This window comes from Haliotis cracherodii, unplaced genomic scaffold (genome assembly GCF_022045235.1).
Source record: "Haliotis cracherodii isolate W230 unplaced genomic scaffold, xgHalCrac1.p SCAF_18, whole genome shotgun sequence".
Taxonomy (NCBI): domain Eukaryota; kingdom Metazoa; phylum Mollusca; class Gastropoda; order Lepetellida; family Haliotidae; genus Haliotis; species Haliotis cracherodii.
Window position 1 is genome coordinate 1,522,064 of NW_027266273.1, and position 15,901 is coordinate 1,537,964.

General features: G+C 39.4%; 1 protein-coding gene across 1 annotated transcript; it reads right to left on the reverse strand.

The window, feature by feature from the left end:
• Nucleotides 1-1,872: 1,872 nt before the first annotated feature.
• LOC139466101 (prohibitin 1-like) lies at nucleotides 1,873-13,463 on the reverse strand. Its single transcript, XM_071248116.1, has 6 exons — nucleotides 13,278-13,463; nucleotides 10,042-10,203; nucleotides 4,918-5,060; nucleotides 4,308-4,424; nucleotides 2,592-2,687; nucleotides 1,873-2,210 (listed from the first exon to the last, which is right to left on the reverse strand). The coding sequence occupies exons 1-6, from the start codon at nucleotides 13,363-13,365 to the stop codon at nucleotides 1,998-2,000; spliced, it is 819 nt and encodes a 272-aa protein (XP_071104217.1). The 5' UTR covers nucleotides 13,366-13,463; the 3' UTR covers nucleotides 1,873-1,997.
• Between the last annotated feature and the right edge of the window lie 2,438 nt (nucleotides 13,464-15,901).

A 15,901-nucleotide genomic window follows, 5' to 3' on the forward strand; every position in this document is an offset into this window, starting at 1 on the left:
TGATGTCAAACCAACCAAATACGGTAATCAATTGTTTCTTATCAATTTACAAAAAGAGTGTAGTTATATAGTCTGGTCTCCTAGTAAAATGAAGGAAGAACTTAATAAAAATGTTGAATATCGCTTTATAGATAAAAATAATGAAGAATATTTTTATTACCATTTAGACTCATCTAAAGCAATGATTGGACCCAGGTATTGGTGAGATAGAGCCATGACTATCGTTGAATCGCATAATCATTTTGGCATAAAAAATTCCATCTGTAGTAGCAGTATAGGTATATGAATCCAGCTCCAGTGGAAGTGGTCCAGAACCCCTATTACCTATAAAAATTTATATCATAGACTCCAGGTGGTGGTCAATTTAGTTTAATCTCATGACTATCGTTGAATCGCATAGTCATTTTGGCATAAAAAATTCCTCCTGTAGTGGTGGTATAAGTATATGAATCCCGCTCCAGTGGAAGTGAGCCAGAACCCCTATTACCTATACTACTACTTTGATGACACTAACTATTACGCTGTAAAGGTTGAATCAAGGTCAAATTCTGAACATACATGTTGGATCCACTATGAACTACACATATGACAAATTTCAATAAATTCTCTCATGGTCAATAAATAAATGTATTAGTGATGCTCGGTGAGTATCGGTACAAATATGTTTGTATCATGTATGGTACCAGACTTTGAAACCACAAAACCACAGTTCAGTGAATAAGCAGGCTAAAAAAGTGTTTGCAAGTTCTTGCGCCTTCACAGCCAAATCCAATCATGCATTTCTGGCCACACGTGCATATGAAGTTATAATACAACTTATATCCAATGCCCCATAAGAAAATGATATGCAAATCTGTCTCTGAATTTCAGCCAATCACATGCTGCACATGTCTGCACGGTAGTATGGTTGTAAGCAGACAGGCATGTTTGCATTTATGTAGCAAACATAATACACATGACCTTCATCGTGACCTTGACTGTCAGTCTTTGCTGATTGAGGCCCTGCAACTATAGCAAAGCATTTTCTAGTTCCTCTGTGAACACACTCTTCTCATATCAGGACCTTTCAGGTTGAAATTCACCCCTACTGACATGACTGACATGAAAAAGGAAAACATACTTGATATGCCATCCCTGACTTGTCCTAACTGTGTGTGATTTCAGAAACAAAGTGCAGTGGTACTAACATTCTGACATGGGGTTTTTGAATTATGTTTACACCTGTATCAACTGTATTGAAGATATAAGAAGTAAAGCAAATCAAACCCTGGATCCATTTTCTTCAGAATCCCACAAGGGAACGTTCACTCAGATAGGTAGGCAATGTGTTGGCCATTAGTAATTCTACAATAAAGGACTCATCTGTCACTCTACAGTGGAGGGGAGCCTAATGAGTTGTTCCGATCATGCTGATCATGTCACACTACCTTTGCCTCTGTGAAACTACCACAGAACACACATCTTACTTTAGTACAAAACAGTAAATAGTGCATCAGTAGTGACAAAACAACAAACAAACATACATATATATTTATTTCCAAGTATGTATAATGTTATTGTATTACTCATAGCGCACACACACTGCATTCAGCACTGTCTACAAAATGTTTATCAACCTCAAGTCTACAGAGGCTAAAGAATGCATCTCTGACTTACTCTAACACTGATGTGTTCAACTCATACAAAATCACAAACAGATCTTGAATATTCAATCTATATCATCGTGACATATTACTCTTAATAAGAAACATTTTCGATCTGCACCAAAACAAGTGAAAGAAAGAAATATGTAATCATCTAAATACATGATTTGATTTTGTGATGGAACAAGTCAAGAGAAAAAGTCCTTCCAATATGAATCTACATGCTAAATGATCAAATATTTTCAAAAATGTTCCTGGGGTCCCTAGAATCCTGAAGAATTCTTCTGGGGATACACAAAAAGTTGACATCAGTGTCCACCTCTTGTTATACACAGTCTCTGTCTGTCACTACATTTACTGGGGCAGAGCCAGGAGAGTCTGCTGTCCGCTGGGGAGGTAGATGACGTTCCTGGTCCGGGACAGCTGGTAGGCAATATCTTCTGCAGCTTCTATCTTCCTCAGTTCCACCAGACCCTCTCCTGCCTCACCGAACGCCTTGGCCAGGAGATTAGCAGCACTGGAATCACCCTCGGCTGAGATGACGGCAGCTTTCTTCTGTTGTTCAGCCTGGGAAAACAAAGGGGTGGGTTGTTGTTTTATGCTACAGAAAGCAATGTCCCAGCAGCCAACATATAATGGGAGTCTGAAACTTATAACATGAACAATGATCTACGTGCCTCCTAACCACTATATCCCAATTTGAAAAAACTCTCAAGGCTGAATAAACTAATTAACTTAGCAGATAAAACTTAAAAAGCTACTAGCTCTAAAATGTACTGAAGAAGCCATATGGCGGTCTAGAAGACTAAAAACTTTGGGCACAGACTAACCCGTCACACAACTATTCAGGCTGAAATAGTCACCATCCAATCCCATCCTCATTTGTCAGTTCTTACAACAAGAAGGATCCACACGAGGCCTGACTGCTCAACTGGGATCGTATCTTACCTTCTCTACAATATATCTGGCTCGCTCGGCATCCTGCTGCGCAACCTGCTTCATCTCAACAGCTTCAGTGAACTCTTTGCCAAATGTTAAATGTGTCTGGAAACAAACAGAAAAGACATGATCTACTGTCATCTCAACTTGTTAGGAATGTTCAGGCATGAATCGTGTGTACTATGTGTACAATGTGTGTAAAAAGGCACCTATTAGCTGGGTGAACTGATTTGGGGGTCTAAAGGAAATGTTGACAATTGAACATAACAATATTGTTTCAAATACAACAGATAATATGATTGTTTAATTGTTTTGCAATTTTCATGATTATTTTCCAACTAAAGAACCAGGTTACTGTCAACATCTGATGAATTTACCCCAGAACTGTCAGGTTCATTGGCATTAGCAGGAACAATGCTTGATGAAGTTGCAGATGAGCTTGAATGTGTAACAATAAAAAAATTCTCATATCTTCTTGTTTTGCCATGCTTTGAAAAAACTTGACCTTGACCTTAAGCAATACTGGAGTGAGTGAGTGAGTGAGTGAGTGAGTGAGTGAGTGAGTGAGTTGGGTTTAACGCTGCTTTTAACAGTATTCCAGTTACATTGCGGCTTGTCAGCTTAATCTGGGAGGAAAGCCCGAAGTGATGCAGGTCTCAGACGTTTACCACTTCGGTGAAACCCACATGCAAACCTAGAAACATAATCGGAGCGAACCGGGATTCGAACCCACAATCATAGGTTTCTGGCGTGCCCAAGGGACGCAACTCTGCATAGCGAATCTCGGCGCCTTAGACGACTGGGCCACCATTGCCCCCTTAAGCAATACTGAGACAGAGCACTACAACTGCAGACACGTAAGATTTTGCATACTCAGAAGATACCAGTCATAGATGGAATCCCTCAAATGAAATAAAAATACAACTGAGAGAGTTGTAGTTTTGCATTTTGTACATGTTGTATGTCCTGTTTTAATTTTTATGAGCACAGGACAAAGGACTTTGCATCCAGTAACCATGGTAACTTCCAAATGCAACACGTAACATCTCTAAAGACAGTGAAGTAAGTGAACATTCTCTTCAGTCAGCAATATTGCAGACTTATGGAGGCCTTTAAGGAACTGAGTCTTGGCCTGGTAAAATAGGGGTTCATCTAATGATCAGTGATTTACCTGGGTTATTTATTTTGGGGACCAGGGGTATTCAAAACTGTTAATTGTAGGTGGGTTAAAAAAATGGGAGATCCAAGCTACAAAATTGGGATCCCAGAGATATGTTCCAAACTGAATACATTCAACCACATGTGACATGACATTGGGCATAGGCCGAAAGTTAAAACTATATCAGGCATTACCCAACTGAAACAAATTTACAAGTGCTTGAGCTAGAAGACTGCTAACCTTTCAACTGTGTATTGTATTTTTTAAATGATTACACAAGGAAATTGAAATTATGAATTATTTCTAAACAAGCATACCAATTTTCTGTATCCAAGCGGATGCACTCTATATTTTTTTCAATTTTTATGTCTTCTGTTAATTCTTTCCTGATCAAAACCAATGTCTGAATATGACGGTAAGACTCACCAAGCTGACAAGTGCAACCAGCATGTGCTCATTTTGTCAGCTCTTTTGACAAGCATGATGTACGAGGGGGCTGCCCCTGAATCCACACCAGCACTGGTTGTAAAATTTGAACTACCTAATAACTGTCAGGGGATACTTACCAAGGAGATGTCATCAAGTATCATTCCGAACTGGTGTGCTCGTTCTGTGAGTTCCTCACTGACTCTCTGTGATACTATCTCTCTCTGCGTGATCATCTCACTGGCATCAAACTGAGCCTGAAAAGGACATTTCGGGAAAGGAGTTCATTCAATGTCTGACAAGCAACCATTCTACACTACAAGAATAGCCAGCATGTTCTCTATCAAGCAGCCACGAGGGTGATTAACTTCTTGCACATGAGGTTAGGAAAATCAGAGTAAGAACATTATAAACTCTGTATGTTAAAAATGTTTGATCCACGAAAGTCAGACATTTCAGGAATGATAAAAAACCCCGACTAATTTGTTACAGAAAATATTGGAAATAAATAACCAAAAAATGGATACATTGACCGAAATAAATTGATTGTGTTTAAAAAAACAACCCAGCCCAATTCCTCTATCCCCAAAAGCAATAGAATACAGAATAGGTGGTCCCTTAAAAGCCATCATTGCATTGGTACATGGTAACTTATTTATCACTCAAATATATCAAAAATTATTTATCATTATTTTCAATCCTTGCTATATCAAGAAGTGACATGGACACAAATATCTCAAGACCACTCACTACAACAGCTTTCAACACTTCATTAGTGATGGAAGGGAGGACTCGTTCATCATAGTCAACGCCTATGTTGGAGAACAGATTTGGCAGCTGATCCACCTGGGGGCGGAACAGGATCCTCAAAGTGATGTTGACATTCTGCAAGTCTGTAACCATGGAAAAATGACATAAATGAGCAAATACAAATTGTTCATTGTAAAAATATGATTTTTACTTATCCTAACTCACACTAATGGCATATCTCTTCTCATTACTTAAAGAAAGTGGAAACTTCATGTGCTGTGTTCCCTGAGAACAGAAAAACATATCACCCAAACACACCCCTCTCATGCGCAGGTGCACCAGACCCAGTGACATACCCATCTGACTCACCACTCTCTCATTTTCTTAACCTCTTCATGGCCGAAATCATCAGGGAGAGCAGGGGACTGCTGGGTGGGTGCTTTGGGGTACGAGTCACGATAAGGAAATTAACATGATATTTTTACCCTAAAAAAAAAATAAGTTACCTTATCCTGACTAATGCTAATTGCTAGAATGTCACAGTTGGCGGTGGGTCTGACCTGGATGTCTTTAAGATATATGCATTAAGCCCTGAGTGGGCAGAGGGACATGTCTTCAATGTCCTCTGATCCTAGAATGGACAAAACCTCTGGGACATGAAATTGCCTATCTGCTTGTCCATGAAGCTGGTTCTTTGCGATTATTATTAAACATATTTTATTGTCCAAAAAGACAAAGGGATTGGGCACAAGGGCACCAGTTATTACCGCCTTCTCCCTTTTGCATGAAGTCTCAATCTCAGGCCGAGAAGGACCGATACATGTTTACCACTGTTGAACCTGGTTCAACTGAAGTTGATTGCATGCATCTCTGACATTCTGGCTGCAGTAACTAGAACAAGAATAAATAGGATCTTTTGTGTCAGATGTTCAAAATCAGCTTGTAATGGTTCATAAATATTGCTGGTAAGATGTTTCAGCACTACGTTTAGATCCCAAGCTGGGGCTCAAAATTTCTTCTGTTGATCATCAAGTTTGTAGGATCTCTGCAGGGCTTGCAGTTCCGGAAATTTTTTCTCAGTTATTCATGGTTAAGACGGAGCTGACAGCTGCCAAAGAAGATCCTCATGTTGAACCCTTGAGGTTTCTTGTGCTTTTCAAATGACTAAGAAATCCGCTACTTGTGAAGTAGCTTTTGCTGCTTTGAACACTTTTAAACTCGCGAACTGGTCCAATCTCTTCCACTTGTGATCATACAATTTCAATGTGAATCTACGAAGTGCTAAGTGAGTGAGTGAGTGAATATGGTTTTACACCGCTTTTAGCAATATTCCAGCAATATCACAGCGGGGGACACCAGAAATGAGATTCACACATTGTACCCATGTCGGGAATTGAACCCGGGTCTTCGGCGTGATGAGCAAACGCTTTAACCACTCGGCTACCCGACCGCCTCACAAAGTGCTTAGGAAACGTCTTTAGCAGCCCTGGTCGAGTATCCTCGTCTTGTGAGGCTATTCGTCTTGGATGAACTTGTTTTGAGTGTGGATGACGAAGTAGATTTGGCAAGTTTGGTAGCTTTATTAGAATGTTTTTTCCTGCTATTCTGAGGAGGTCTGGGAACCATACTACCGGCCAATAAGGTGCAACCAAAATCAGTTGCAGGTTCATTGTGTGAATGATCTTCTGAAAAAACAGAGGTATCAGTGCTGGTGGTGGGAATACATATACTCGTGAAGTCCTTCCCATGATATTGCCAGCGCATCGTTGACTGGGTTAACAATTTCAAGTTGAAATTCAGTTGAAGTTTAGTAGCTCTATCTGTTGATGAGCCTGCACCCCATCATCCAGGTAGGAGTGCAACGGGTCTCCTTGTGCAGAGAGGCCACAATTGGTTTGATCTCACACATAAATAATCACTGGGTCGTTGAAATTCTAAACAGCAGGAGGCCGCAGGACTATCAATTGGTAATGTTGCCCTTGCACAGGAAACGTAGATATTTATGGAGGCTAGATGGGGATGTGAAGGTAAGCATCCTGATAATTGATCCTTACTAGATGCTTACCAGATAATCTTCCTCGTTTTATCATTTGCTTTACCTGGTGTAGATGGATCTTCATTTGAAGATCCTTTTTGTTGAATTCCTTCATGTTGTAGACAAAACGACTTTGCGTTTGAGTTCTATTTGGAGATTAAGAAGATCAGAGAATAGAACTTCGAAATAAGGACATCTGATTGTACTATCTCTGCTGCTCCCTTTGTAAGAAGTGTGTTGATGGCTTCTGCTTACAGTGAACTATGTTTATAACGAACACGCTTAAAACGAACTGACGGAAATAACAAACTATTTTTTGTCCCGCCCATTTGCTGCGTATATTCCGTACATTTGCTTATAACGAACTATGGTTATAACGAATTAAGATTAGTGGTCCCTTTGATTTCGTTATAACTGTAGTTTACTGTATTTGGATTGCAGTGTCTCTGGATATTGGACAAATAGCGGATTGAGAGAGAGGTTCCTTGCGTACAGCTGGACTGTAACCCTTCCTCAAAATGTTCAATACGATCAGGTTGTCCAGGATGTCCCAATAACTGTATCATCTTGCCAGTCCTTCACCTACAGTTGATTGCTGAACATGAACGGCTGGAGGTGGAAGTTCCTAGTTGTTCAACAGCCCCCCTTCAGCGACAGGCGTGCCTTGGCCTTGACCAGACTGATCACATGGTCTGTCTGAAGGTCTTGACTCCTTGGTAACCAGTGGATCGCTTGTCATTAGCTTTCTGAAACCCAGAGAAGCAGCTTTTGAACTGCATTGCCTGTACATTGAGTTTATAGTTTGAACTGACTTCATGAGCATTTGATTCTTTGAGTACTGTACCACATCTTTGTTAGTGCTATGACTGTGACCATCAAAGATGGTAGAAGAATCCCATGATAGGTGCAGAAGCAGCTTTGTACACAGGTCAGTCTGATGAGACTTGGCTATTAAGCCCTGGCAATGAAGAAGCCCGAGTCCAGCTAAGATTGAACAACCATTATCAGAAACCAACTCTTGATTCTCTTTTTATGCTACCATTGTCGATAGAAACATCATCTCCTGGTCGGTCTGGGGATCTGTTAGGTCTTTACATAGCTTCATTAATGGAGCGTGACATGTTAAGGCCAAAGAAGGCCAAGGTGGTATCCAGCTGACAAAGCTTCATATCGTTGACATGATATGTCTTACTTTTAGAATCAGACATTAGTGAATAGTCTTCGTCAATCTATGGAGCCCGGAGAAAGGTGTTCATGGGGTGTAAAGGAAACTTCTTAGCGTTGAAGTATTGAGGTCGTAATCCGAGAGTCCGAGCAGCTTCGACAAAGGAATTGTCCAAAGTTTTTCCTATCTGAGAAATCACCTTAATCAGAGGGATGGTCAAGGTGTCAATGTCTTATCCTTTGATACAGTAAGGATCACCCAGGATAGTATCCCTGGAGAGAAAGAAATGTGAAGTCCATCGCCAACCCATGCCAGTGATATGTGATCTTCATAATGGAAGAAAATTCTTCCAATTGTGTTGACTCATCTTCATAATCCGCTTCAAATAGTTCCTCCTCCAGGATTAGGAAAGAAGCATTGGGGTTAGGTGCCATAGAAAATCGGCAACATGACTGAGAAGTCTCATCAGAGGTAGGCGCCGAAGGAGTAGGCTGCATGCAGGGTCTGCCTAAAGTTGTTGCATGACCATCTTCCCGAGGCAAGAGCATTAACTGACTTTAAAAGTCCAGTTTCCACCCTTGCCGAACCAGACTGGAATTCCTGGGCTCGATCGTAGCGCCACCAGTGGCTATAACGAGTTATGTCCATTCTATGCCTCGCCCATATGGACCAATCAGATTCCACCTTTTGTATCACATGCATTTGCTTCAAACAAAATGGTGGCGCCCAGTCAAGACAATGTGGTCTACCACCAAGATCTATTTGGTCATAAAACGGTGCTTACTTCGTGAAGTACATCAAATCACGTGAGCACCTTGATTATAAACATGAAAAGATTTGGAAAATATCTGTTGACAACGAGTTGGCGATGCATATGCTTTGCAAATCCTGCAATCGACCAAACACTGCATGACAGTTTACGAACCGGATTTCAATTTCGATGCACGATTTTGATTGGACTATGCATTGACTTGTTAGTCCAGCCAAAATCTAACTAGTTCGGCAAGGGTGGAAACTGGACTTTTATAGTCAGTTAACATTCTTGCCTCGGGAAGATGTTGCATGGCCTGAAGAACCGGCAGCATAATACTGGTTATCAAACCAGTGTTGGATGACAGAGTAGGTGTAGAACTCTGTGGGAAGAATGCAGGCTGCATGAAGGTAGTGTAGCGCAAAGGTCTGAGGCGAAAGTACAGTGTGGTGACAACAAGTGGAACAGATGGGACGAGGATCACGATCTGAAATACAATGGCAACATTTTGCACACGTTTTCATCATGAAAAAAAACGGGGGGATATTCAAAGAGCTAAAAATGTACAATTACAGCCAAATCCAAAAATAAATAAAACGGATGAATATGATAAAGGGATGTTAGAAAAAGGTAATCCGTATTTCAAGCTTAGAAAACAAATTCCCAACTAGCTTGTTGGCTTAACAGTGATGAGTCAGACGGGTTGGTCACAGGTTCCAGTACCTGCATTTGTGAGAATTTTCATCTCTCTTGGAACTCAGCACAGGAAGTTTCCACTACCTTTTGGGAATGAGAAGAGATAAGCAATTAGTATGAGTCAGGATAAGATAAAATGTAAATAATTCAAAGTGGGTCAGTCAGGTCACAATGGCCTACCATTAGCCAGGACTGAAAACACTTGTTCCTCATATTTTATGTCCACTCTTAACACAATTTTTGCTTGTTTAACACTGCATTCCAGCTGTATGTCACCTAACTGGACATAATCAAGCCTAAACCTGACAAACCAGTGGTTGATATAATGAGCAACACCCCATACCTTGAGTTACAATGACAGGCATTCAAATAAGTCACCATGTCTGAATTAATGTTCAACAAACTTCAATTTCAATTTTGCCAAATTTGTATTGAACAGTAAGCTTATAATTTCAGACATTCTAAGTCTCTACCTACCTTTGCTTCCTGTGATAACTGGAATATTGCGGGGTCTTGATCGAACATCAAAGATGATGGGTTTCTGTACCCATGGAATGACAAAGTGAGTTCCTTCTCCTACAACAACATCTCTCACTCCTTGGAAGCGATCGAAAATAACAGCCCTGTGTCCACCATCAACTGAAAAGAGTGAGTGAGTTGTGTTTAACACTGCTTTGAACAGCATTTCAGTAGTGTCACAATGTGACAGCTTGATGTGGGAGGGTAGCTCAAAATGATGCAGGTCAACACCAACAAGCATAAAAGTAGAAACATGAATGCTGATGAATCCGGACGTCAAAGTTTACAGATGAAAGATCTTTGTCTGGCTTGTACATGTGTACCATATTGTAAAAAAAGTGAAGCCATTTTATCATGTTTTAACTTGAAGTCTAAGGGATCATTGAAGATCTATATGAAATTGACCAAGTTTGTGACAAGTGCTGATATTACACAATGGTGCAAATAAGGATGCTGCCTTTGCATATAATAAAGCAGCATAGAGTTACCAAGATTGAACTATAAGCCTCTGACCATGCTGCATGACCGGTTTGTTCCATAAAAAGTGTAAAAGACCAACCCCCAGCCCATCTCCTTTTGATAATTACCCCTAACCCAACTAGTCTGAACTAGACAATGAAGTGAATGCTTTTATGATTTGTTTTGTTTGTTTGTTTGATGTTTAACTCAGCAATATTCCAGCTACATGACGGTGGTCTGTAAATAATCGAGTCTGGACCAGACAATCCAGTGATTGACATCATGAGCATCGATCTACGCAAGTGGGATATGATGACATGCATCAAACATGTCGATGAGCCTGACCACCTGATCCCGTTGGTCACCTCTTACAACAAGCCTAGTCGCCTGTTATTGCTGAAGACGCATTCTAACCCGGATCGTCCCAGGTTGTTTGATTTTATCAGCAACGATCCATGCCATCAGGGTACCATTACATGCAATCAACTAAGTCACCAAGCCTGGCCAACTGCTCCATTATCGTCTGATATGATCATCATAGGATGTTGGTGACCTCTTCTAACCCAGAGCCTCAACAAAGAGCATCACTTTAAAGAAAGCATCAGCGGTTCCTTAGATGAGTCTCAGTCACAGGACATCAGAACTCTAGTAACATCATGTGCTTTCATTTTGTCTGGACCAGACAAACCAGTGATGGGTACTCGTGTATTACATTCAAGGTATTATGAATCCAGAATCCACACAAGGCAATGTATTTAATACAGTGGGCTCTGTCCAAACTGGACTCTTAACTAATCCAGATCTCTGTCAATACCAGACCAAATTTACACTTTTGAACTTACAATCACTCATAAATAAAATCTGTCTAATTCCTTTACTCCAAATTATGGACTGAAATTACAAAACTTGACGACTCTCTTATGCAAAAAGATACCAGTAGACTCATAAGGAAAGTGTCACTCTGTAGTAAACCTTTCCAACATCTCCCTCACATGTCTAGGAAAATGTTTGTGTTAACAAACAATGTGATTACAACATAGATTGATCATGTTGAGCAGTTGATGTCAAAATGGCCTTGAGTTATCAGTAACATACATCATATTACAAGCTATAAGCCAAACTTTGATTCTGAATAGTTTGCATAACCGGGAGTAGTGCACTTTTTTAAATCCAACTAGTGCTGAGGGGGCTAAGAATGCTTTGTCAGCTTACCTGCTTGGCTAATTAGTGCATTAATAAGCCGACGCTACCACTGGACCAAGAGCGCCATCACATGTAACTAGTGCTCGTTTAACGAGTCATTTGCACCTCATTATCATGCCTGCACAGTTAACAATGATATGTGCATGCGTGTTACTGATGTCACACCTCTCCATTCATCCATCAAAATGAGTAACCAATTGAGCTACGAAATGTGTTAAAACAAACTATACAATAATAGGATTATTGGAAACACTGTAAAAAGGTAAGAACTTATGTATGGCTAACCCTAAAGATTGAAAAGGGGTGTTGGATCGGAAAGGTGTGTCAGTTCCCCAAGATCGAAAAGGGGTGTTGGATCAGAAAGGCATGTCAGCTCCCTAAGATCAAAAAGGGGTGTTGGCCCAGGTGTCATTGGATTATTGGAAACACTGTAAATAGGTAAGAATTCATGGCTAACCCTAGCCTTAACCAGGCTAACCCTAAGGATTGAAAAGGGGTGTTGGATTGGAAAGGGGTGTCAGCTTCCTAAGATCGAAAAGGGGTATTGGATCGCCAAGGCATGTCAGTACCCTGAGATGAGTGTGAGTGCATTCTAGCGTGAGCCATGGTAAAGGTATAGCGAGACAGTGGTAGTGCAATAGCGCGGTAATTGAGCTGTTAGTAGAGGAAAAAGCTACGTCCGGTAAACTGCATTGTTGTCGCATAACCTGTGATAACTAACCATGCTAACAAACACCTCAAACAGTTACATCTTATAAGGATTGGAAGAAAATACTACGGTCAAGATTAATTTATTGTGTCGGCCTTTCATCAAGGCATATCATTTAGGTATTATTCTACATGTACATGTCTTCAAGCTTTACCATGTTTACTGTTATCAAGAGACATAATTTGTTGAATCAGAACTGCTGTCTAACTAGACCTAAACCCCAATCCTGGCAAACCAGTGAGTGAATATGGTTTTATTCTGCCTTTAGCAATATCTCAACAATATCAGGATGCGGCACACCAGAAATGGGCTTCACACATTGTACCCAGGTGAGGAATAGAACCTGGGTCTTTGGTGACAATGTGCAAATGCATTACCTACTACGTTTGGCTACCGCCCATGCAAACCAGTGACTGAACACATGATCAATGATCTATGTCATCATTTGCCAAGGTAGCAAATATGGATAAAGAAACAGTATCGTTGAAAATAATAAAAGGAAGACGTGAACCTAACAGTTTGTGAATAGTTAAAAATGTATACTACTCACAAATTTGACACAAGTTAGTTTTGTTTGAGACATATCAAATTTAATGGCATTGGGGTTAGAATGACGAGGACTTTCAAGAACATTTTCATTATTTTTATCAATTTAAAAAAAAAGAATTTCTTCGATATCATTAACTCAATTATAACTTCGCACGCAACTAGGAAATGAACCAATATAATGCCCCTAAGGATAGCCTAGATCAATCATAAATTGAGCTCATGCAAACGAGAAAGTTCTGCTCATCGTGCTCTGATCGCACGTCGATATATATACCGTTAAAAAGTGCTGTTTGAACAACTCCTCCAGCAACTGCAAGACCAAGGCCGAGTTTTCCAATACCACTAAACAACCGCTGTGCCATCTTGCACTCTGTTAGGCAATCGAATGTTTTGCAGTTATTTGCATCAGCTAGATCTCAAAATTGTGATGAAACCTTGGCCCATGTGTAGGGTACAGGAAGTGGACTTAGCGCATGTCCAGTTAGAGAAAATGCAAAAGTTGAAGTTTATCAACAACGGAATAGGATCGAGGGCTATTTTAAGGACAGCAACACACAATGGTCTCGCAATAAAATGAATGCTGAAATAACTGGAAAGAAAAAACTGCAAATACATTATGCCAACGAGAATAGTTATTTAACAATAACAACTTTAAATATGCCATCTATTATATGTCCCCGATTCTGGCCAAGACACGTGGAGCTTTTGCAAATTAAAATATTTTCGACTTGATCTAAATACAATATATAATATTGAATTACATATTATTTGTTATAAAGCAAATAATGGTGTTTTTGACTATGTGTAATGTTTATATAAACATGGTGAACAACACTAACGGACTTGTGTTAAAGATTTAAAGGGTGCTTCAATATGGGTGCTGGCGAAAACGGCACCGCATTTGGCGAAAACGGCTACTATGTGACGGGCGAAAACGGCACCTCTATTTTTAATAACGATAAGAACGATTTATGTTGTATTATATCTGATTTATGTTATTTGTTACATATTATTTGATGTATTTACATGTTATAAATTTCCTGTTTTCCAGTTGTTCACAGATAACTACATACATTCACATATATACAGTTCTTCACAGTTTTCATCTTCATCTCACGTTTACAATATCGGCCCATGTACCACCGAGCAATAAGATGGTAGCTGACTCAGGGGGCTAATTTCTAATGTAAACTTGTTTGTAAGAGACGATGTAAGTTTTCGCCAATCGGTGCCGTTTTCGCCAGGTGACGTTTTGCTGAGGTGCCGTTTTAGCTATAACCCCTTCAATATGAACCTGGTTTTCCTTCAAGTGAAAGCTTACTTTAGTGAAATCAATGGAAAGGGACAAGAAAACAATTTCAACAACTTAAAATGAAAGTTAAATAACTAAACAAATAACGCAATACTGACGTTTGGGATAACTGGTACCTCGGGGATCACATCCGTGCGGTGGTTAAGTTACAAGTATATCAGCTCGGGGGCAATTCAACACTGATCGCTACGACAGTTGTATCTGTACAGCTCGTATGCAGTAGGGAACCGAATAACATTGAAAGATATATTTACCTGCTTGAATGCAGAAGAAAACAATAACAAACGTTATTTTATTAACCACTAAAGGAGAAACACTCGAGGCAGGACCATAAAGAAACAGACAAGCAATTGATTAGGGTCACCTCATAAAAATGACAAACTTTTCAGATCGGTCATATATTTCCTTTGTTCGTGGGTTAAAATAATCTTCAAATCATCTCCTATAAAAATCTGATTTATTTTCATTCGTATGTCATTACTTAAAACATAAACTGCATTTATCCCCAATCGCAACCGGCATAATTGTGGTAAATATATATCAAAACAACTTCTGGAAGAATTTTAATGGTTGAGACTTGCATTCTATACTCATACCCAAATTGAAATACGCATGAATAGAAAATATGAGGTAGAGCTTTTGACCTTTTACTTTTCAAATATCTTGACAAAGGTTTTTTTCTCTCGACAAAGTAGTAAGTTTAAGATTAGTTTGGAATTTCCCCCTTATAAATATCACTGGCGATTACATTTTCTTTATGTTTGTCTCAGGTTAGCAGGACTAGTTACAAATAGGATCATGCTAGAACGACACCAACAATGTCTGGCGATAATGAAAGCAAATTGGCTAAAATGATATCAGATTTCGTTGGTGAAAACGGCACCGTATATATTATTTGTAAGTATATCGAAAGTAAACACTGTGTTACCATTCAATTTACATTTATTCAACGAAAACAATTTTTGCTGATGTATTTTTGTTTTACTAATCAACAGAGACAATGTACTCTGATATAACTATATAAATAATGTTTACAAATGTTATCATTCAATATTCGCAAAAGAAATCATGACTTATATGTTCATTATATTTATTACATGATTTATAATAATTGAATCTGCGTGTTTGCATGTATATATTTATTTGAGCTAATCAGTTTACGCGCTGATTTCCTTGTTACTGGGAGAAATGTAATTGCAACACGTACCGTTGGAAATAGTGTCTAACGAAATAAATGTTTACATGACACTAAGTCTTGTTAAGAATAGCAACTTCTTTTAAACTTTCTCACGACGTGTCTGAGCTACTTCTTGCTCCTTCATTAAGTGAATGATTCCTTCATTCCTTCATTCACCTGATGAAGGAGCAAGAAGTAGCCCTGACACGTCCGGAGAAAGTTTAAAAAAAGTTGCTATCCATAAAAAGTGTCATTTATTCATTTTTTTCAAAGACTTGAATTAAATGTCGTCCTAATCTTCGGAATTTACATTAAAATAAGAATTTCTAAGTTGCATTGAGGGTTACTTACTCACTAGGTGTATTCGTACTAACTGTGTCACTATTTAATTTTCTATATTTGACCTGTT